Source organism: Crinia signifera, chromosome 9 (assembly GCF_055691185.1).
Source record: "Crinia signifera chromosome 9, ASM5569118v1, whole genome shotgun sequence".
Lineage (NCBI taxonomy): Eukaryota > Metazoa > Chordata > Amphibia > Anura > Myobatrachidae > Crinia > Crinia signifera.
In genome coordinates this window covers 123,415,763-123,440,549 of record NC_139225.1, presented here as the reverse complement: position 1 = coordinate 123,440,549, position 24,787 = coordinate 123,415,763, and the positions used below count along the sequence as shown (strand labels likewise).

Genomic DNA, 24,787 nt, shown 5'->3' with positions numbered 1-24,787 from the left:
TGTTTAATTTTAAAATCACAACCATTCACCGTAAAATGATCCAATTTTCTTTCCTTAGATTTCACTGTCCTACAGGCAAGACATGACCCACAGCGATGAAATCCAATAGTTCGGATTGTTTGACGTGGGCCACTGTCTGTAGAGCTGTGGACCAAGTGGTCTTTTAAGGATGGTGCCTTTTTGTAAATGAATTGTGGTTTTGGTGGCAATTGGGCTCCCAGAATTGGATCACTCTGGAGCAAATGCCAATTGTTCCTGAATACTCGCTCAACATCTTTATGTATGGAGCTGTATTTACTCACGGGATGCGGTTAATTTGCCGGGGGTCGGAATCCCGACACTGGAATCCCGAAACTTTCTCCCTCCGTGGGTGTCCACGACACCCATAGAGGGAGAATAAAATAGCGTGCCGAGCGTAGCGAGGCACCGGGCCCGCTGCGTGGCGAGCGCAGCGAGCCCGCAAGGGGGGGCGATCCATGTCCCCCCCTTGTCGGGATTCCAGTGTCGGGATTCCGACCGCCGGGATCCCGACCGCCGGGAAATCGTATCGGATCCTTACTCACAAAGGCCCATTTAAATCTATCATTCACTTGGTCTGACTTGGGTTTAGGTTCCAATAGTGTTGGACGTTCAATCAGATCAATTTTTTCTCTAGCACTTTCAATAAGGCTCTTTGAGTAACCTTTAGCACTCAACCTATTTGATACTTCCTCCAGTTGTTGCTTACAGACATTTTCATCCGTACAGTTCCGCTTGATGCGGATAAACTGCCCGAATGGGATGGCATCCAGCCAATTTCTATGATGTTGGCTGTTGGTGAAGATAAAGCTATTTGAATCGGTTTCTTTTCTGAATGTTCTAGTTTTCAAAACGTCATTTTCAATGTATAAATTGAGATCCAAAAAAGATACCAATTCTTGACTACAACTGAAGGTCAAATTGATGTTCTTATCATTATTATTCAAAGAAAGACAAAAACTATCCAGGGAATCCTTGTCACCGGACCAAATAAAGCAAATGTCATCAATGAAACGGCTTTTGTGAGTAAATACAGCTCCATACATAAAGATGTTGAGCGAGTATTCAGGAACAATTGGCATTTGCTCCAGAGTGATCCAATTCTGGGAGCCCAATTGCCACCAAAACCACAATTCATTTACAAAAAGACACCATCCTTAAAAGACCACTTGGTCCACAGCTCTACAGACAGTGGCCCACGTCAAACAATCCGAACTATTGGATTTCATCGCTGTGGGTCATGTCTTGCCTGTAGGACAGTGAAATCTAAGGAAAGAAAATTGGATCATTTTACGGTGAATGGTTGTGATTTTAAAATTAAACAATTTCTTACCTGTCACTCGAGGAACATAATCTATTTGCTACAATGTAGCTGCAACCTATCTTATGTAGGAAAAACAAGCAGACCCATGAAAACACGTATAGCAGAGCATATCTACAATATACGTAAAAAGGTACAGACACATACAGTGTCTGGGCATTTTCATGTGGTACATAATGCAAATGAGTGTCAGATTGTGTTTTTTAGCGCAATAGAACAAATTCTACCTAAGAGCCGCACCAATGATGAGGCGAGGAGACTGTCTATGACAGAAATGCGGTGGATCCACCGCCTTGGAACATTAATCCCAAAAGGCTTAAACACAGAATTTGAATTAAAACCATTCCTCACGTAATAATCCATCTTTTCTAATTTGTTTATACCTTTCACCATTTCATTCTTCTTTATTGTCTATGGTGCTGGGTTGTACTGCTATTTTATTGGATTTTAATGTATATTTGTTTTGCAGAATGAACTCCATGTAAACAGCGTCCGAGCTCCCTGTTATCCCCATAGTTACCCGTCTTCTTTGCCTGACACGCAAGCGGCAACTGTGTGGAACGCATCCACACGCTACGAGTATGCGCATCGTCACTTCCGGTGGGTGACACGCAGACGCCTACGTAGTTCCGGCGTATGGAACGCAAACGCCGGCTGAGGGACAAGGAGGCCGGACACTGCACGCTGATTAGCGGCAACTGTTTGTAATTTGGTTTAACAGTTAGGGGTATATATATGCCCTATATTGGACTTCATATGTACGCTTCTGACGAAGGACATCATCCGAAAACGCGTTCAAGCGTACTTATCATCCAGCTTGACGCTTTGGACTGGCTTTAACAGCTGCAGTTTTGCTGAACCCTGGACTGAGCCCCCCTTGTTTCCGGGACGAGGGACCCAGACCGAAGGAGGACGCCACACCACCTGTTGTATGCCGTTTTGCCTGGTTCAATTTGTTCACGCTTTTACCAAAGTCACTTTATTGGGAGCAGTTACCACAATCAGTGGATCGATTGGATTTGGGTCTTCCATGTGATATTGGCTACAAAGCTTTAATTTGGTTTTGTATTATCTGCAGTGGCTTCAAACACCCTGCCTCATAGTTAACACTGAGCGCTATTACTGCTTATCCACATCTTTTTGTTCTATATTGTATTTCGAGTAGTCCAAGGGGTACTTATGTAATATCTGGGCTCCCGTTTTTCTTATGAGACCGCGTCCCCTCGCGGGGCTCGCTGCGCTCGCCACGCTTCGGGCACGGTGGCTCGCTGCGCTCGCCACACTATATAAAATCAACTCCATGCGTTGTTGGATAGTAGGGGTATGAAAAAATGAGGTGCATTTAACATGGGAGCCCAGTTAATACATAAGTACCGTCCAAGGTGTTTCTACTCTGTTGATTTGCTTATAGCTGCACTGTGTTTTAATTGCGCACCTATCTGGTTCATACTTTCTTTGTTTGTACCTTAGCGCATCCTATTAAATATGCGTTTTGAAGGACAAATGCGATATCGCCATTTTTTTTACTAATTAACGCAAAAAAACGCAAATCGCATCACATAGAATGTCACCCCATGGATCACAGCGGGGATAGGTTGCTGGTTGTGGCAGGTGCCATGGATTTCCTGGAATCATGACATGCTTAGAGGGTTAAGACTTGGGTGGGTGTAGTGTCCTGGTAGAGACTCTCCAGTGATGGGCGGCTGTTCTAGAGGCATTTGTCCTGATAGTTGTTATTAGGGTGGCCAATCCCGGGATCGGCAGTATCCCGGGATTTAGCCCCAGAAAAGCGGGGATTTCAATCCCAGGATTTCGGGATAAGACTGCTGTCCCACAGTTCCCGAGACAACATGCCCCATTGCTCCCCAGGCCAGCTCCCAAATGCGCCTCCACCTCCTTGGCCCAGCTCATAGCTACATGGTGCCAGGCTCCAGCTCCCTGGCCGTGCCTCCAGCAGAATAGCTCCCCAGCCTGACTTTAGATCCCCAATGCCCGGCCACACCTTCAGCTCCCTGATGCCCGGGCTCACAGCCGTCCACTTGCACAACCCCTGGCTGCTCCCACCTGCACCATAAAGTTATATATTATTATTATTATTTGTATAGCGCACACATATTCCACAGCGATTTACAGAGAATATTTGAACATTCCCATCAGTCCCTGCCCCAGTGGATTTTACAGCCTATATTTCCTTATACGTGTACACGCACACACAGACATTCTAGGGTTAACTTTGTTAGGAGCCAAATAAGCTACCAGTATATTTTTAGAATGTGGGAGGAAACCGGAGTACCCAGAGAAAACCCACGCAAGCACAGGGAGAATATACAAACTCTGCACAGTTAAGGCCATGGTGGGAATCAAACCCATGATCTCAGTGCTGTGAGGCAGTAATGCTAACCATTACACCGTCCATAATATCTATCTATATATCTAAATGGTCAAAATCGTGATATAAAATCTACCAAGACCATTCTGTTGAGAGGTCTTATTACCTTAATTATTGAACCACCCTTGTACACAACAGTAACATTGTTAATATACAATGAACTGCACCCCCAGTGGCAAACCTAAACAATTGTGCAAAATATATCATATTAAAGATATATAGACTTCTCAGGACGTACAGTACTGAACAGTTCCTAATGAACACAGCTAAGGTCCTGACAATGCCATAGAATAGAATGAAAGCAAACTAGGTCTGGTGTGTACAAAGGTTCTTCTCCGGTAGTATATAGATAAGAGCCATGGCTAGCAGGGCTGTCAAGACAAATCCTGGGCCCCGGTACAACAACTTCCCGGGGCCCCACTGGAGGGCGTTTTTCTCAAGACTCTATGTTCACAAAGAGTCAATTGCCCTGCGTGGTGCTGAAACATCTGCAAACCTATGTTTGTATTGCAATAATACACTTTGTAAAAAATCCGGAGAGTGCCATCTAATTCCTGAGAGTACGGATGGTGTATGCTTTCAGCACATGCACACCACATACATAGGGGGGTTATTCTGGTTGACTCGTAAGGCTGCGAATTCACACCCTTGTGAGTCCACCAAACCCCGCCCGGTTAATGCCAGGTAGGCCCCCCCCCCCTGCAGTGTCCCATCCCAATCATTTGATGGTCGCCGACCATCGAATGATGGCGAAGGCCCACGCATCTGCAAGGTTGCTCTGAACAACCTTGCATATGCGTGTCCACTCGGGGAAGTAGGCGGTAGCTAACATCCAGTGATGTCAGCTGCTCGCCGCCCCCCCGCCTGTCCGTCATGCCCTCATATGGTAATGAGGCTGCCCGGCACCCCACACCCCTCTCCGCCTGCTGTGTAGGGTGCATGCACCTAGCGAACAGAATCTTTGCCATGGGTGCTCACACCCTGTGTATGCACATGCACAGAAATGCGTATGCGCATTCAGGCTGCAACGTATTCTGGCCAGACACCCATTCCTTCTGCTTGTCACAAAGTAATTGTGTCTGAAACCTGCGGTCTCAATTTACTGCCACTGGGGCAGTGCTGAGTAAGGCAGGTTGGACACCTTCATGGAGGCTGCGTAGGACCTGGCTGTTGTATAGTAACATATTAGGTGCCTGAGCAATAGAACAGATGTAGCTTCGTAATAAACAGACAGGCAGTAATTAAGGACATCTCACCAAGGCTTTGTGCTGGTGGCCTAGTCGTGGTCAGAAAGGAACAAGGTTTCAGTGGTTCCTCATGGGGCATAGGGAAGTTTTGGTTTGCATGTACAGGCGTTCTCTCCCACTGGAATGCCTCCAAGGGCTGCAGCATGCACCAGACCCGGGAGCGTGAATATGCTTCTATGAACTGCTGCAGAAGCAGCCCATAGAGGCTGGGGGTCAGCGCATGCGCAGTACCGAAGACACGACCGGGATCAGGACCAGCAGGTGGTGGCAGGGGGGACCAGCTGGGGAACAGCGGTGTCGAAGCAGCTCATAGATGCTGGGGGCCAGCGCATGCGCAGTACCAAAGACACGACCGGGATCAGGACCAGCAGGTGGTGGCAGGGGGGACCAGCTGGGGAACGGCAGTGTCGAAGCCGCTCATAGATGCTGGGGGCCAGCGCATGCGCAGTACCGAAGAAGGTACTGTGCATGCTCTGGTCACCCGACCACGACGGGCATCAGGACCCGCAGTGGGGACCAGCGGGCATCGGCAGTGGGGTCCAGCAGCGGAGGGGGGCGGCATTGCAGCAGCAGCCCGCCTTCTCTAAAGAGGTAAGAGCCACCACTGAATGCAATATTAAAACTGGGCCTGCTTAAACATCTACCTACCTGTATGAACAAGCCATGCGCATATTTAATAACCTAAGAAAATTTTTAATCAGGGAGAGGATGCCTCCCATTTCGTGTACTCCCTCATCTCATACAGGCTACAGGGAGATTTATCCCTTTCAGCTACTTCTCCATGTTATCCACCATACAGGAAGCTACTCTGAGTCTGAGTTTTAGACGGCTAACTACATCTTGCCATCCCCAGCCGTAGGTAAATACACTGTGTGCAGCGGCTTAGTCAAAATTGCCTTGCCTGCACAGCCTATTTGGTGGGGTGATAGTGATGCAGTGGGGCCGTGTATCGTGATCGCCCGCAGTTTACACACGTTGCGATTCAGGCTAACCCTGGCCAAATCTTAAAATGTGCACACGGCTTTATATGTACCAATAGTCTGTTCTTGTGAAGGCTTGCTTACAGTGCAATCACCTGCACAAATATTCATGCTGTACATTACCAAACAATGGAGAACTGCAACCCACTTTCAAATAATATAGAAAGACACAGTTAGACATAAGAAATCATTTTATTTGACAATAGGAAGAAAACCCTTTTTAAAACACAGCACATATTTGTAGGATGTATATAAGGAGTGACCATACAGTTGGAGAGAGGTGTATGCAAAGCGTTGTAGTGTGGGGCACAGTTACATGGACTTGTATTGCACATTGTCAGGTTGCTTTTCCCCATAGAACACATCTGAGGTCAATTTTAACTGCAGATTATAATATATAGACCAACGAATGGAGAGAGGAAGGGCGGCCATTTTCTCAGTCAATAAAAGGGGAGGGTTAAAATAGACGAATCTGTGCGCTCTTTTTCAAATATATCCATACACACAGACTCCCATAAATATGGATTTGTACAATAAATTACAAATAAAAATGATTTCTGTAAACATGTCGGCATCTTAAAGTACATCCGTCACTCCCACCCATGGAGGCATTTTCGGAGCACACAGTGTGAATTGACAAGAGTACTGGCTCAGCCAGCAAAATGGGTTCCTCCATTTGGTATAAGTAACACATACACTTTAAAATGTATGTTTCTCGCTCCCTATTTAGCGGAAGAGAAATGCATTTCATTGTGAATCTTTTCTCATACTGTATTTAGGGTCTTGTGGTGACGGACTGTCAGTCTCAGAAGACCCGAGTCTGTGGATAGCAGAAAAGAGTAGCACAAGGGATAAAAAAGGAACTAGAACCTCAGTCTATTTGTTCCCACACATTATATAAGAAAGAAAACCCGACAAACATACGTAATGCCTCTGACATCACACCTAATACGAACAGCACAAGCTATCTAGAACCATCGTGCAGGTTCCATGCTAAGGCCATAGACAACAAGGCCCTTCCCACTGCGCATGATGAGTTATCTTGTGGTGTCCTGCACTACAGAGATAAGAGTAATTGTGTCCCTCACATGATGCACTCGTAGCAGAAATCAAGTACAACACGATACCATTCCAATGCTGGTTTATTATGGCTGCCAAGGGGAAAATACTTGGGAACTTTAGAACATCTAGTACTTAAGTAAATGGAAATGAGGTATAACCCATAGCAACCAATACAACTATTGTGCTCATCTCAAAAACTACACTTAACACATTAAAGACTGACTGGTTGCTATGCATTACGGCTTTTTTTTCCTTTACTTTATGGTTTTAAACATACGTATGTGCACTAGTTTTCATAAAGGTTCCCCATTAAATCTCCTTGCTTAATAACTGCAGTGGTATCAAAAATGATAATTGGGTCATTTGGAATCCAAGCTCTAAAATCTGATGTTTGCGGCTGCCAAGGACTAAAACTAATTAGACATAATTAATATAGGCCTAAGAATAGCTGCAAAATGCATTTTGCAAATTATCACTAAAGACATCTATGAGAGTCAACAGGAAAGGAAATTTGATATGTAGACATATATGTATAACCATACATCTACAAATTCAACATGGCCGCCCTCTCGCTCAAGCCCTTTCTCATGCCTTTTTAAGATCTCCACTTGCTGTGTAACTAGTCCAGCACCAGGCCTACTATACAGTCACACGATGTTCTGTTTGAAATCACAACAGCCCAGGTGTGTAGGTTACAGGTCATAATTCCTTTATAAGTTTGTCCATGGTCCTGAAACTTTCTTATGTAGGGAAGCATTTGGGCAAAAATCACAGGGTCACCATAAAATGCTAAGTACCGCCGAAAGCCCCTGTAGTACTTGTAGCTATATGAAAATGTCTAACTACTAGATCTTTCCGGTGATCAGGATTGCTATTTATTACATCTCAAACGATAACAGTAAAGGTGATAAACAAGAAGTGACATAAACATTCTAGGTGTGGCTGAGGTCATTAGGACTTAGAAAATATGGTCCTTAGCAGAGGAAAGTGTCAAGAGGAACATGCTCTGGATAGTACTCCAACCGACCAGTCTAGAAAATCTAGAAACCTCAAATAGGATAAACAGATATTGGGCCAGGTAGACACATACAGAGGCCAATACCATTGCATGGCTTGAAGTAGTAAGGCCGAATTGTTCAGTATAGTGCTGTGAAGATGAGAATTTGCTATCTCCATGTGCATAATCCCATATATCACCCTATCATGTCCCAGCCATTGAGAAAGCAAAGAGTATATGGTCAGCCTATTTCAATGCCACAAGGCATAATTTTCAGGTGATTAGTGTAGTGAATTCTGTATCCAGAGGTGTAACACAATCAGATGGATGTATAAAGGTGAGGCTGAAGACCCATTTGTGTTTTACACTGTGGTTAATGGAGGTTCCACTGAGTGTGAAGAATCACGAGGGTCATTTTATATGTCCGTAGCAGCCCTCGACAGCGAACATCCCCTCAAACCAGTAACAGTCCAGTGTAAGTGCAGAACATCAACAGTTCCCCAGTCTCCAGAAAACTGTAAAGTTGGATCTTCTCTCTGGAAAAAAAACCCCAATCTGGGGAGTCCCAGCATGAAGTTAGTGTGCAAATTCCATTACCTGCAGGAACGGCGGCTGCCCTTATTGCCATCATATGGGGAAGCAAATTTAGGATCAGTTGAACGTCCTCAAAAGGTGAACCCGTGTAATGTGATCCTATCGGACCCCATTTTTTAAGGCTATATCAATGGGGGTGCAAAGAGGATTCAGGGAACGCAGAAGATGGGACCCAAAGGCCTGGAAGAATCAATCCTACGAAAAAAATAAAATAAAGGCTTCAATTTATTTATTATTACCAGTTATTTATATAGCACACACATACCTGTATTCTGCGGTGCTGTACAGAGAACACTTGAGCATTCACATCAGTCCCTGCCCCAGTGGAGCTTACAATCTATGGGGGTCATTCTTATTCAGTGTATGGTCACTAGGTCAACCACATGAAGGTCACCAGTCATTCAGTTGACAGGTTTTAGGTCAAAAGGGTCATTAGATCGACACAAGCCTTAGGTCAACATGGGTTTTTCACTTTTTATTTTTGAGCCGACAGGCGGTAATTCATGCCCTACCAGCCAAGAGGGCATGGTGGGAGGATAAAATAGTGTGCCGAGCATAGCGAGGCACCGTGCCCGAAGCAGGGAGAGTCATGCGAGGGGACGAGTGTCCGTGTCAACTGTATCGACATTCGGGACATAAAAAAAAAAGTGAAAAACCCATGTCGACCTAATGCTTGTGTCGATCTTTGGGGGTGTTGACCTAAGGCCTGTCGACCTAATGATCCACACCCTCTTATTCATTCGGTCCCCAGCAAATTCACAACGGGGACCGATGTTTTTGTTCATAATAGCTTATGCGCATGTGCAGGTTCCTTGTGCGAACGGCTTCGGCAGCTTGCATAGTCGCTGAGCCATTCGCAGGGAGCGTGGCGGGCCGGGGGCATGCGGCAGCAGGTGTCGCCCATGAGATCGCACAACGTTTCATGGACGTTCCCATGAAAATGCTGGGTGTTCCCATGGGAATGCGGCGGGCGGCTGTGTGTAATAGGATGCCAGCCGCCCACCTTGTCTTCCTCCCGGCACAAGTTAATAAAAGTCAGTTTCCACCGACTTATTTGCGAGCACAGGAAAAATTATTTGACGGTCGTCGACCAACGAATGAATTCTCCTGCAGAGGACACATGCGAGGGGAGGTGTCTTCGGTTCACCTCCCCTCGGATGGTTGCGGCGGGCTCTCTGGCACTCGGTAAACTGCGATTCTCGACCAGTCGACCAGAATCAGCCCCTATATTTTCCCTACCACATGTACATGCGCACACAGACACTCTCGGGTTAATTTTATTGGGAGCCAATTTGACCTTCAAGTGTATTTTTGGAATGTGGGAGGAAACCAGAGTACCTGGAGGAAACACACGCGAGTACGGGGAGAATATACAAACTCCACACAGTTAAGGGCCATGGTGGGAATCGTTCCCATGACCTCAGGGCTGTGAGGCAGTAACGCTAACCATTACACCATGCGCCACTGCTTAAGCTATCGGAGAATATTTATCTGTACCCTGCAGAATTACAGGTAACAATGTGAAGGCGGACGTTAGTCTCACTTGGATTGAGGTCTCGTCTGTTACCTAGTCAGCCCCTTCCTGCCATATAACACCCATTTTCTACTCACAGATGGTGAATAGGTTTTAGTTTGCAGACTTCCATAGTCCTATAAAACCAGCATCAGTGGTACCAGCTTCTGGATTCTTCGCACTCGCTCATGTCCATCTGCAGGTGAAAGACTATTATAGTGCAGGGACACTGGTCTGTTTCAAGCTGTGATGCGATGCGTGGGCCCGCCGGTCGCATCGAAAATATTATGTGCTGCACATAATATTTATCGAAATAGCACATGTGATCACTCAAATGCAATCGGCGGTGGGTTCGGCTAGTGGGGCCCAAAGAGCGGGTTGTGGTGGAGTGGAGACCGGAGTAGTGGTGATGTCGCATGCCATCTATGATACCACATCGGTTGCTGGAAGAGGGCTGGCAAAATAATTAAAAACACCTGGCGGCAGTCTGAGCTCTCTCAGCCAATGCCTCTGATTGGCTGAACCAATCAGAGGGTCTCCAAGTGTTTTAAATTGTTTTTTCAAATTCTGCCGCCCAGCCGCTGCCAGCGCTCCTTCACAGTGCTGCGCTCCACTGCCGCCAGCGCGCCAGTCCCTGCTCTCCCACCACCAGCCCCCGATGTGGCATCGCAGATGGCATGTGACATTGTGTGCTGGAAAAAAAAAAACTGGGCACCACAAGACGCGATCGGATGTGATGGGATGTCTGGTTGCATAAGTGTATGGGCACATTACTAGTACCTAATATCTCCCTTACTTCATTAGTGTTTACTTTCTACATCTCACTGCTCATTTGGTTTGAGATCCCCCCCACGTTCTTGATACCTTAAAAAAAAAAAAAAAAAAAAAACATACTTGAGAGCTGTATACTTTGCCCCATTTTCTGTAGGTTGTTAAAAATGAAGTATATTTCTTAATTGGCATACAAAAAGTACCTATATCTCTAAATCTATATCTATACACACACACAAGAGAATGCAGACAATTATTGCCAAACACTTAACATTGGTCCCTTCCTTGAACTTTAACCATGGATAATACAGAGTAACTCAAATGAAAATGCACACTAAATGACTAACTGTAAATAGGAGAATTATCTGTAATCTTTATAAACATTTCAGGTGTATCTCTAAGGTTGTAAGTTATATATATGGCCCCAAGAATGCCGCTGAAAACGGATCTGATGGTCGCCGTGGAAGCCGGGTAACCTCCAGGGGACCAAGTAACTATGTAAAAAAAATAAATAAATATATATATATATATATTCCAAAATCCGGAATAATGTCTTATTCAAAATGTTTGTGGTCCCGAGCATTTCGGATAAGGGATACTCAACCTGTATGTACATGATAGATTCTGCAATGTACTTTGTTTGAGCTGTGACAGTTTAGTTCCTATCCTCACTCCATATTCAGCAAGCTTGAAACAGACCAGTGTCCCTGCAAAAATTGCTTTCACTTTCTGTTATGACAGCTTTTAGCACACAAAGGAGTAATTTGGTCCATCGAGTGGCCTCTAGTGGTAAGTGGTGGTACTTCCCCTAATATACACACACATATATATGTGTGTGAAAAATGAAGGAGTGACGCCACTTGTGTGTCCTTAATGGATTAAGGTTAAAAACAATATTCCCTTAGTTATATAGGGTGTCAGCCAATCATTAAATAGAGAGCAGTGGTAAATTACTGAAAGTAAAATGTTAACAGTGAATAAAGCTACGGCGACTAATTGTTTACCAGGATAACAATCAATAATTAAAAATGATCAATGTTAAAAAATACAGAGGGCTCAGATTATATATAAAATAATTCATTACACTATAAAGAATAAAAAATTTTTTTTTTAAAGTGAACAACAAGGAATAAAAAAATTGCTATCGCTTATCTTAATGAGGTAGGAGGTAAGGATCAACCAACGCGTTTCGTCGTGTCTGACTTCATGTATAAATATATAGATAGATATAGATATTTATCTTTCTTATTGTTAAAGTACAACATGAGATATAAATACCTTATAGTGTTACCATGTTCATAGTTGGGTCTGGTTCTGTGGAGGCATCTCTTAGTAAGTCCTCCAACTCTGTATCACTATATGTGCCATGAGAATCTGTATAAATGAGGAATAAGGTCAATCTTGAACAATACATCTTTCTTAATAAAATCTCAAGTTTGGGTTTTAGAAAATTAGGTTTTGCCAGATTTGATAAGCTTTTACTAGTGGATGCTGGGTCCAATACAACAGAAAAGAGCCGGCCCCCCTCTGAATGCAGAGACAGGCAGGGAGAAAGCAACCAATCAGTGAGTGTGTACGCCAGGAGACAGCCCACTCTGCATGTGTGGCCAGGCAGAAAGACGGACCTCTTTAATACATAATACAATTAATACTTTGGCATATTGAAAGCGTCACAAACGCCCTGCGATTAATATCCAGCATGCTGGATAAATCTATTTACATTGCCGTGCAGCGCTTTGGCTGAGTGATATCGCTGAGTGATCTACAATGCTCAGCTACAATGCTCAGATCACTCAGCAAAATCTCCCCATAACACTCAGCTACTGTTATAAATAGTTTATATATGTTCTCGATGACTATAGAAGGCAATATTTGTTACTTTATTGTACAATGCCCAATAAAATTAATGACACCTACCCTTGTTATCACAGAATGTTGCGGCTCTTTCAAATTCTGCCTCAAGTCCATTGACTAAAGCAGGACTTCCTGGCAAAGTATCTCCAGCCAATGAAGATGCTTTAACCTCCTGGGCTCCTTTTCCACCTTCCACTGTATTTGGATTTTCCACACGTGTGACTAAGAAGACCTTGTGGCCTCTCCCCGGGCTGGACACTGCCACCGGAGCTGAAGCAGTCTGAACCGGAGCTGGAGCAGTCTGAACCGGAGCTGGAGCAGTCTGAACCGGAGCTGGAGCAGTCTGAACCGGAGTTTCCACTGGCTTTGCTACAGGCTGCTTCTCTTCCTCGACTTCATCCTCTGTATCAGAGTCTGACTCCTGCTCCTGAGGATCTGGGGCAGGAGTAATCTCTTCATCAGGTTTTTCAGACAAAGGAGGTTTGCTATCCTCAGTGGTAGTGCTGGAGTCTTCGCAGGGGTGGATAGTCTCCTCAGGGGAAGTAGGAGTATCCTCTTCTTCTGCAGTACTGGCAATCTCTATCATTGATGCCGACTGCTGGAGACGTTCTTCCTTCTCTTTGGCTAATACAAAGTTTCGCCGGCATCCATTCTGAATCTCTGTCAACAGTGCCTTCTGTGTTTCAATAAAGCTCTTAACCTGAAAAAAAAAAAAAAAAAAAAAAAGCAGAGGAAATTAAATTGAAAAATGTATTTATAGTTGGACACCTAATAAAAGAAAGTCTTTTAAGGAAGTTTACAAAAAGAAGCTCAAAGGGTACTTGATATTCGTAAATGGGGTAATACACTGTATTAACACCTTTTTAATGTCTGGCTATAACAGCAACACTGCCGTTTAAACCACTGATAAATGAGGAGCATGCCATTAACACTCACCGCCTCTTTCTTTGGTTCTCTGTCCAAATCCAGTCTGAGCAGGGATTGGTTGACTCGAAGAGCCAATGAGAGGGCCATCAACCCCCCAGTCTTAATTTCATTCTCCCTTAAATCAAGGCGAAGTAGCCGAGGGGATTCAGCCACAAATTCTGCTACAGCTACTGCACCTGGAAAGTAGATGAAAAAGTGACATACAACCTATGTGACAGATTTAAATTGGTCATGGTAAACAATGTATATATACAGTACATAAAAAAACTGTCTTTTAAGGGAGGGAATTAGCAGCAGAGGTGGAGGTGTTAAAGTTGGCAAACTTGATGAAGTTAAGGACAGAGGACAATGTGGCTGCTTTAAAAACTTAACATTGGTGTCTATGGTGGGAACCGCCCACAGACGCCCATGTTAAACTTTAACATAGAAGTCTATGGAGTCGTGAACAGCTAATCAGCTGGCTGAGGGAGGACCCGGTTAATTAGGTCACCTCCTCAGGGGAGGAGCTACAAGTGGAAACACACTTGCGGCTTCTCAGTTTGGTGGTGTGAGACAGTTGTTTTTTTTCTACCTCCCTGGGTGCCTATGAAGAGGACACAGAGAAACTGATGAGTATAATTTATTTTCACAGGTATGGTGGACCTTATAGTTAAGTAGGTATGGGTGATTATAGTATGTATTAAAGTTTTCTTTTTCTGTGTGTGTCATTTATTTGGACATTAGTTTTATTGTAGAACTACAACACCCAGCAGGCCCACTAATGCTCTGTATGCTGGGACTTGTGGTTTTCCAAGTCCCTGCATGCAGGGGTGGCTTGCTGGGATTTGTAATTCCACAACAAAACCCAATGTTTATTGTTCTTTTTTACACGTCATCAGCCTACTACCCACCACCCAGGGACCCTTTATTGGGGGGGTCCCCTCTCCGCCAGGGTCCCGGCCCGGGCTAACTAGGCACAGGTTGATGCATTGGCTGGGGGACCTTGTACTATTATTTACAGTTTCTTATATAGCGCAGCAGATTCCATTGTGCTTTAGAACAGTAGACAGTGATAAAACAAACTGGGCAACAACAGACAGACTTGGAGGTAGGAGGGCCCTGCTGCAAGCTTACAATCTATAGGGACATAGGAGGGAAACACAAGGACAGGCACCTGTAATAGCATAGCAGTCCCACCAAGTTACAAGTCCAGAAGGGAAGCTATATAATACATAAGTGCCTCAGAGGGTTATGCGTATGGAACTTAACTATGATAGGCTTGCCTGAAGAGGTGAGTTTTCAGGGAACACTTGGAAGTTTGGAGGCTATTGGAGAGTCTCATTGTGGGTGGGAGGGCATTCCATAGGATAGGAGCAGCCCGATGAAAGTCCTGTAATAGTGAATGGGAGCTAGTGATCCGTGCAGAAGAGAGACGCAGATCTTGTGCAGAGCGTAGTGGTCGAGATGGGAGATATTTTGTGATAAGTAAAGAGATATATGCTGGTGCAGTATGGTTAATAGCTTTATATGTGAGTAGAAGTGTTTTATATTGAATACGGTAAGATACAGGCAATCAATGGAGGGACTGGCAGAGCGGATCAGCAGACGATGAGCGTCTTGCAAGGAAGATCAGCCTAGCGGAAGCATTTAGAATGGATTGCAGTGGTGAGAGTCTGTTCTTGGGAAGACCAGTTAGGAGACTATTGCAATAATCAATGCGGGATATAATGAGTGCGTGGATAAGAGATTTAGTAGTGTCTTGTATAAAAAGTGTCCCCAAGCCATGGCATTAGCCTGCTGGTTGTTTCTACCCAGTGCTGTTTGCCAAAATACAGAGGAACCCTACTCCTTTTGGCCTGGTGCTGCTTATAGAAAAACAGGGGGACCCCATCTTCCCCACCCCAGTATTTCTGCAACCAGGACCGGCACAATGAGCCCGGGGCTGATAATTGCTTGGTGGGGGGACCACACTTTTTTTTTTTTATTGATTTATTCAATTTTTTACGCTGAAAAGCCTGCACGGATATGTGCTTCAGCCAAATACAACCTAAACACGTGGTCTATTTGTCATTCGTATTTACTGGTGAATCCTTATCAGAATTCACCAGTACGAATGATTGTGAATTTGCCGACCACATAGAATACAGCCGTGTTCTATTAATGGCATATACATTAGTACCAGCTGAATTCGGCTGACCTTGCCATGTACATATACAGCAAATCAGCGTAAATTAGCCAAGATCCAGTCCCAGCCATGTTTTACATCAAATGTTTTGAATGGCTGCATTTGTACCTCAATCTTAGTAAATTTACCCCTTATTGCTCGATGCCGGATGACTGCCCGACAAGGGGGATCCCGATGGTCCGTCTCCTGACTGCCGGTGCTCTGACAGGGGGGATCCCGATGGTCAGTATCCTGACTGCCGGTGCTCTGACAGGGGGATCCCGATGGTCAGTATCCTGACTGCCGGTGCTCTAACAGGGGGGATCCCGAATGACAGGGGCTATTCTCCACGACCCCATAGAGGGAGAATAGAACCGAAGTGAGCCACCGAGCCCGCAAGGGGCTTCTTTGTGCTCAACCCCCGACAGTCGGAATTCCGACGTTGGGATTCCCCCGTCGGACCGCCGGGTGCCGGACAGCTCCCCGACAGTCGGGATTCCGACAGTCATTCCTCCGACGTCGGAATCCCGACTGCTCCCTCGTGGGGGTCCACGACCCCCATAGAGGGAGAATAAAATAGGTAGCAAGCGCAGCTTGCCACCGTACCCGCAGCGTGGCGAGCGCAGCGAGCCCGCAAGGGGCTTCATTGCGCTCCCCACGCTGTGCAGTCGGGATTCCGACGTCTGAGTACTGACTGTCGGAATCCCGACTGTCGAGGAAATATACCACACCCGGACCGCCATACCACACCCTTATTGCTCACCCCATTATCTATAATCCAGTAACATTCTATTAGAGTTTAAGATCACTCTGTGAGACTTGAAATCACAGTGCATGGTTTCATTACTGTTATTTATGTCTAATATCCTGACTTGTTCATGGTATTAACATTCCTTTTAGTAACTCTCAATTTACATCAAGATCATGTTTAGTTTTATACCTCCCCCTCCGTAAGCAAAAGCCACATGCCAGAATGCAGACCCAGGAATACCCCGGAACAAGTATACTGAGTGCATAATACCTTCACAGGTAAGTTTGGCGGATGCCAGGCCAAGGCGCAGGACAGTACGATTTCCGATTAGGCCATTCTTGAGATGGCGAACACCTTCATTGCCAATAGCATTGTGTCCAAGGTTCAAAGTTTCTAAATTCTGAGTGTGAGGCTGAGAAAAATAAAAGGGGATAAAAGCAATATTGTGTGAGAACAAAATGCTGCTGGTGTGGATTGTGTAGCAGAAGGCGAAGACAACAAAACATATTTTGGGATGCGGCGCCAAGGGTACCCAGGACAGCAGCCTAAGAACTGGTGATCGCGTGACCCTACAGTTAAGAACATGGTGTATTTTATAGATGTCGGGAGCTTGGATGGATGTTGGTTACTACGCATTTCAAAGCATCAAGCCACATCTGCAGGATTTGGAGAGTGAAATGCGTAGCAAGCAACATTACAGGGAGACCTTCATGGTTTCTATTATGCTCTTTTTTGGGGGTTTTCGCAATGAATGCTCGTTACGCACAGCTCTTTTTTAAGGCCCCCATACGCTTGTGCATTTTGGCCTGTTTTCACCTGATTACAACAAATCGGGCCGAGAAATTGGCTGAAATTGGGCCAAATGGCATGTGTCTGACATCCGTATTGACCCAATGCCCGGTCCCGTGTACATAGGGTTGGAGTCGGAGGTTGGACTTGCTGCACATTAGATAAATCATATGTGCAGCCGCCACAATCAGATTTCCCCTTAACTCCCCAGGCAGATCCCCGGGAGTCCTTTTACATGCGATAAATCCTATGTACATATCGTATGTAAAAAATGGCACATCAAACGCCAAGTCAGATGAAGGATTCCCAGGAAGCATGCAGGGAAGTTCGAGGAAAAACTGGTGCGACTTGTGCTTCAGACAATTCGGACCAGTATATAGGTTCCTTTACTCTATCCTACTCTAGGCCACTATTTAGGGTCTATACATCCATACAAGCACCAGAAACCTGCTCTGTAGAACATTAAGTGGGAGGAAGAAATATAATGTCCGCTCCCTTTCCCCCATACAACACTTTGATGATAACTGAGAAGCAACAAGCCAAATGGAACCAATCTTACCAAGCACATACTCATGTAGACCATGCCGGCGTGAGTCAACTGGTTGTTCCAGAGAACCAACGTGACCAATCCGTGGCGCTGCTCCTTCAGCCCCTCACAGATGTAAGCTAGGCCTGGAAATAAAAGAGAAGGAGAAGTAATTGAGGGTGAAATAGATGATAGTTTGGTAGACCATGAATGACATGATGACCTTTTCAAGTGGAAGAGATAGGACACCACATGACTGTAAAAACGTGTAACTACACTACGATTAAGCACAAATGATTTCTAGAAACTGCTACAAAGGCCACTGTTTATAGGCTACGGTAACAGGGAAAATTAATGTGCATAACACGGACTTTCAGTTGTGCTTGTTGGGCTAGAACTAGCCCAGTGATTCCTCCATCTGTATAAAGTAGAGAACCGCGAAAGTGCTGCCCTACTCCCGATCCTGTCATATTGCAAAATAACGCTACAGTACTAACTGCTCCTACAGTCCACCGACTCTATCCCAGTGTGAAGACTGCAGTGTCCCCTGCTGCGGGAAGGACAAAAAGTTTTAAAATAAATAAGCTTTAGTACGTATTTACATGATAGCACATTGATAATCAATTGCTGGCCACAGGGCCATACCTGAGCCCCCAAGCCCTCGCGTTTCCCCAGATCATTCCTGGTTGTTATCATATATGTCTCCTGCTGGATCATATTATAGATAGGGGTCTCTCGTGATAAAATGTATTTACTTAGATTACCACAGAGATTAAGCGCAGAATTCAATCACCTGCAGTAATATATAATGGGTGAAAACGGAGGTGCCTCGGGGGTTTAATGTCGGAGGCTATGCAACGGTACTCCTGATTTCTCCCGATAGCCTTCATAACTCCCATTAAAGTAGATGGTTAACGGGCGTTAACACGGGTTAACAGGCCAACTTTGGTGCACAGAATTCATTAAAAGTTCCAGGATTTGTGCATTCAAACGGTTCCACCCACTAAGACAGTTGAAAGAAAATCCCAGATAATTCCTGGCTTCAGGACATAATGATTAGCCCCCATTGTCTATGATGAAATTAGCCCGTGGGTATGGATCATATGGTCGACCAAAAGATGGTCGACAGTCATTAGGCTGAAACTAGGTCGACATACTACTAGGTCGACATGGTCTAGGTCGAAAGTCAGAATGTCGACATGGGGTTTTTCAGTGTTTTTTCCCCCAGAATGTCGACACTGTCGACATGGACACAGGATAAAGTACACCGCGCCCCCTCGCATGGCTCGCTGTGCTCACCATGCTACGGGCACTATTTTATTCTCCCGCCATGCCCTAGTGAATGGTAGGGCATGAAATACCGCCTGTGGGAACACGTCGGCTCAAAAAACAGTGAAAAACCCCATGTCGACCTTTTGACTGTCAATCTAATGCTTGTGTTGACCTAATGACCTGTCAACCTTGTCCCATGTCGACCTTGCAGTATGTCAACCTAGTGGTGTTGACCTAATGACTGTTGACCATCTTTAGGTCGACTATATGACCGTATCACTCTATCATGGCCAACTGTATTCTGCCCTAAGAGTAATGTGCATCCATTTTGAAGGCTGGGTACACACTACAGAGACAAAGCGTGCCGACACAGCGGCCAGTGAGGTAAGAATACACATTTACTGGCTTCTTGAACTATTGGGCCAAACTGGGCGACACATGAACTTGCCTGCCCAGCTGTGATGTCCGTGTCATTGGTCCCTGCAGCCAGTGTTCCAGCAGTCGGTGGGTCCCTCATACAGATGCACGGATATACCAGCTATATCGGCATCTGCTGTGCTGCAGAGCCGACTTGGATATATCTGCGAATTAGGTCGTTCACAGACATATCGGGTGTAGACACCTGCAGGTGAACTAGTGATATATCATTCATCACTTGAATGCAATAGATCTTTCTAGTGTGTAGCCAACAGCATGTTATTGATCCCTGAGACATGGAAATGTCTGATCTTGATAACTGGTAAGAACTGACTCTCCCTCACCTGAGTCCATAATGTGGTTGTTCCGCAAATCCAAGATCTGTATACAGCTGTTGAACTTTAATACATTTCCCAGCTGGGCAGAGTCCTGCAGGCTGTTGAGACGGTTGTCAGCAAGGTACAGTTCCCGTAACACTATATTCATCTTCAGTGCTGTGGCTGGGAATGAGAAACATTGGAAACAGGGGGAAAAACTATTAATAAAGCAAATGAATTAAACTAAACAAAACAATTTATATATCTCAGACAAATATCTTGGTCAACATGTGTTTGCTCAACAGGGACTTGATGTTATCTTTTTTTTATTATTATTTACCCAGAATGCCCTTACTCGTACTTCTGCAGAATCCTGCTCCTGGGGACCACTCTTCACTCAATTAAGACAGTTAGTGTGCGCCCCCTCCTTCCTGCTGCCGATGATGATGTGATCAGTACTCAGCATGCATGGGAGTGAAAGAAGGCCTTCTAGAATTTTGTAGTAATGAGAGATTACTAATAAGTGCAATGCATCTTGGAACGTGTGCAAGGCTGTATTACAGTTGCTTGCAATGACATCGTGGCTCTGTGTGTGCATGCACTCCCTCCGGAGTGCTAAATTCAACAAGAACACAGAGGCAGAAGCCATTAGTTCAGAAATGCAGACAGCTGAAAAAAAGACAAATGAAGCCGACCAGACTGTTGTCTATGATGAAATGTACTAATTAAGCAGGTTTGACGTCAGAACCCAAAACGTTACCATGTGGGGTGAAACTACTGGATACTGATCACCTGACTTCATTTCAATAATCGACAATTCATATAAAAATGAAACAAATGTTCTGTTAATGCACAGATTTGGTGTCTTCCATGCTGACATAACATCCAGATCGGCCCAGCCACAGTTAAGCAACTATTAACAATAAAAAGCTAAATATCTTTGGTTTAGCACAGCAAAAATAGGGTTAGATTAGTGTTTTTCTAAAAAACATGTCCTAGATGGTAAGCTTTGCAAGCAGGGCCCTCCTACCTCTGTCGGTTTTTTACTACCCAGTTTGCTTTATCACTGTTCCAATTGTAAAGCGCAATGGACTATGCTGCACTATATAAGAAACTGTAAATAAAAATTATTTTAATGTTCCAGACATTAAATAATTGCATGTTGCAGTATCTGTATCTTGCCAGCAGATGTCAGCATTGCTATAGTGGAAAAAAAAACGTATGCTAAGAAAGCGGCACAATAATACGGTCATTACATCTGATCCTACAAATTCTTCTAACACAGTCAGCAATATCTTAAAGAACATTGATGATCTGATATCACATGCTATTGATATTCCAATACAATGAAGGACATTTTGCAGGACACAGATTATAATTCTGCTAGATAGGTATTTCCCCATCACTTTGGGAGACAGTCATTTGGTATGTGGTATCAATATTCATAAGAATGCAGCAAATCAATTCACTAGAATCCAGTAATATAGCTGCTGAACAATTCCTACTGAAGTCATATCGACTGCACTGTCCCGAATACTGGTGCATACCACAAAACCAATGCCTACACTGTGGCATGCGCTGTGATACATACAGTAAATGTAAAAAACCCAAGTCGACCTTTTGACTGTCGACTGTTTATAAATAGATAAATATGCGTCCACACCTCCATGCAGTGGTGTGGGTGGGTGGGGGCGCACAGGGAACTAAAGACATCCTTATGTAGGCTGCTGGTGGTATTATTTATTAATTATACAGCTTTCAGATCCCAAAGCTGGGTCGGACCCGGGATTTTGACCAATAAGATTCTGTCTATCATTTTCTAGGATGCAATAGAGAAATTATACACAGAATCTGATTGGTTGTTATGGGCAATATCACGTCTTTTCATTTTTAGAAGCTTTATTAAAATTGACCCTATATATTGTGTACACACTGTAAGATATGTTGCACTGACTATATCATTAACCGTATCGGTGGTGCCGCGGGTAAACAGTGACTGATATTGTGCATTATATCATTCGGTGACATCAGCCGGAACCCCCCCTTACCCAAAAATGCCGTAACTGACGATATCCTCAGATTGGACTGCATGTTCAGCCAATCGTGGTTATCCTTAAGGATCCTCGGGTGCGTGCATCGATAATGATGTAGCAAACAGACACTGAACAATATATGCATGAGAATATCGATATCGTTCATGCAGATTTGATAAGAGTCCCGAAGGTTGGCATGGGGTCACCATTACTTAAAAAGGAAAAGTAGTAGCGCTAGACAGTAAATAGTTAAAATTGAATGGGTTTAATAAACGTACAAAGTACAGCTTTAGAGTTTCCTCTGATAAAGCTGTACTTTGAGACAGCGAAACGCATCAGGATAAGGCACTTTGGCATCCACATTGCTACTTTTTCCATCATTGGCCCAGACCAGCCGCCACTGGAGCTCACCTTGCTCACATCTCCATCCGCATCACCACTTGGGAATCCTACACATTCCATCTGAAGTCTCCTGCAGACATTGCTTTCCTTGTCAAGGATCAATTATCTTCATTTGGACACTTCCCTGCGGTAATTATACCTTCACCTTGAATACTTTACCCATCTGGACATTTATCTGGAACACTAATGGCGGTGTACTAGGAATGGACCATCTTATCAAGTAGCCCAATAGGTGCCAAAGCCTTCACATATGCTTATCAATACTGTGCAATTTTAATTTGTGTTTATTAAACCCATTCAATTTTAACTATTTACTGTCTAGCGCTACTACTTTTCCTTTTTTTAGCTTTGTTGTGTTAAAGGGACTCTCACCCCCTTTTTTAGTAGCTGCTCTACAACTCACCCCATCACAAGCGGCTAATAGGTTGTTACCACAACCACTTTTTCTTGTTGGTCACCATTACTTGTAGGAAACGAGAGGCGATGGATAGTTTTCCATAGATAGCAACCACTGCATTGCTGGAAGTACTGTAGATACTAAGGAATGACTCACCGAGCAACATCAGAGGTCTCCCGGAGATGCTGGTGTTCTCAAGGTGGAGGACGGTTAAGCTGCTGCTAATGCGAAGTGCTCGGGCCACAAATGGAGCAGAGTGGTCCAGCAAAGGGGTATTCCGAGCATCCAAGTACTGCAGGCAGTTTGTCTGTGGGGTGACAGACCTTCATAATTACACACATTGTACTAAAAGAGGACTTATTTCACAAAAATGTTCTACTCGAATAAACATCGGAACTACCATACCAGAAGGAGGATTCTACCCAAATGTTATTAAAAAGAAGCAAATATTCTACCATTGCCTATGACAGTGGTTCCAAAACTGTGTGCCGTGGCACCCTGGGGTGCCTCGGGACCTTTGCAGGGGTACCTCGGGTTGGTGGTTCAGGAGCAATGCAAAATTATTTCTGGTCATTGTAATAGGCAAAACCAGAGCTTATGGCTGTCAATCATAAACTATATTAACAAACATAAGTGAATCCTGTCCTTCCCCACATAATTAAACCTAAGGATGACAAATAAACACAATTTATTTACTTTAATATTTTTTTCTAAATTCCAGATTTTTTTATTTATTTTATATTCCGTGGTGCCGTGTTTCAAAAAAGTTTTGGAACCACTGGCCTATGATCATGTGGCCACTAGGGGCACTGTTCCAACAGAAACTATGCATGGTGGGGTAAATGTATTATTAAGATGGGAGCAACAGCCTATCTTCAATATAACTCCCATTTTACTAAATTACTGAGGTGTGTCTTTATGCTTGGCAAGGCAATTCAGAGTAACAACTTTCTCCTGTGTTAGTGAAAGGAAATATGCCAAGAAGTTAAGTACCAGTATTGAAGTAGCTGCTTGCATTCTGCTATATTCTATATTTAGGTAACTCATATCATCTGTTAAGTATTGAAGTAGCTGCTTGCATTCTGCTATATTCTATATTTAGGTAACTCATATCATCTGTTACACCAGTATTGAAGTAGCTGCTTGCATTCTGCTATATTCTATATTTAGGTAACTCATATCATCTGTTACACCAGTATTGAAGTAGCTGCATGCATACTGCTATATTCCATATCTAGGTAACTCATATCATCTGTTACACCAGTATTGAAGTAGCTGCTTGCATTCTGCTATATTCTATATTTAGGTAACTCATATCATCTGTTACACCAGTATTGAAGTAGCTGCTTGCATTCTGCTATATTCTATATTTAGGTAACTCATATCATCTGTTACACCAGTATTGAAGTAGCTGCATGCATACTGCTATATTCCATATCTAGGTAACTCATATCATCTGTTACACCAGTATTGAAGTAGCTGCTTGCATTCTGCCATATTCTATATTTAGGTAATTGTGCAAATATTTTTATAAGATTTGAAAGTGAGTTAGAATTTATTAGTGGCTGGGATGGTATGTAACCTCTTACCATTTGTTATCCTAGTTTTATTGCTAGTGGAAGAGGGGCTCTGGCTGGGTGGGGTCTCAATCAATTAACTTAGAAACAGCTTTTAGTATATATTGTGAACACAAGGCTGACCTCAGCCTGGCTGACTATTGTTAGTTTGTTATATTTTAAAGTAGGAATATTTTTAAGTAGGGCAAAAACAGTTACATAGATTAAAGCTTGGACTTATTCTGGACTTCAACTGGACAGAAACTGCCAACCAACTTAACATCTTCATATCAAAGTGACTCAGAAAGACACCAGCAACCCAGAAAACCAAGAGACTGCTTTGAGTGAGCTCACTTCATTCTCACATCATACTACTCCTGGCTGCTTAATCTGCCTATTCAGCTGTGATATCACCATTTCTCCATCTGCTAAAACTTTTTGAATATCACTCTTTATGCTTGTACTTGCACTGTCAGTTTTGAAAATGCCCAGCTGTACCTCTAATGACTTT

General features: G+C 44.1%; 1 protein-coding gene across 1 annotated transcript in view; it reads right to left on the bottom strand.

Annotated features, from left to right (window-relative positions):
- Positions 1-6,128: 6,128 nt before the first annotated feature.
- Positions 6,129-24,787, bottom strand: part of PPP1R37 (protein phosphatase 1 regulatory subunit 37) — a 52,897-nt gene continuing 34,238 nt past the window's right edge. The window contains exons 6-13 of the mRNA XM_083159634.1: positions 22,877-23,027; positions 19,916-20,071; positions 17,916-18,028; positions 16,838-16,979; positions 13,683-13,849; positions 12,810-13,446; positions 12,171-12,266; positions 6,129-8,803 (exon numbers count right to left, since the gene is read on the bottom strand). Coding sequence (XP_083015760.1) covers positions 12,172-12,266; positions 12,810-13,446; positions 13,683-13,849; positions 16,838-16,979; positions 17,916-18,028; positions 19,916-20,071; positions 22,877-23,027 — 1,461 coding nt within the window. The 3' untranslated portion in view covers positions 6,129-8,803; position 12,171. The remainder of the gene's footprint in view (positions 8,804-12,170; positions 12,267-12,809; positions 13,447-13,682; positions 13,850-16,837; positions 16,980-17,915; positions 18,029-19,915; positions 20,072-22,876; positions 23,028-24,787) is intronic.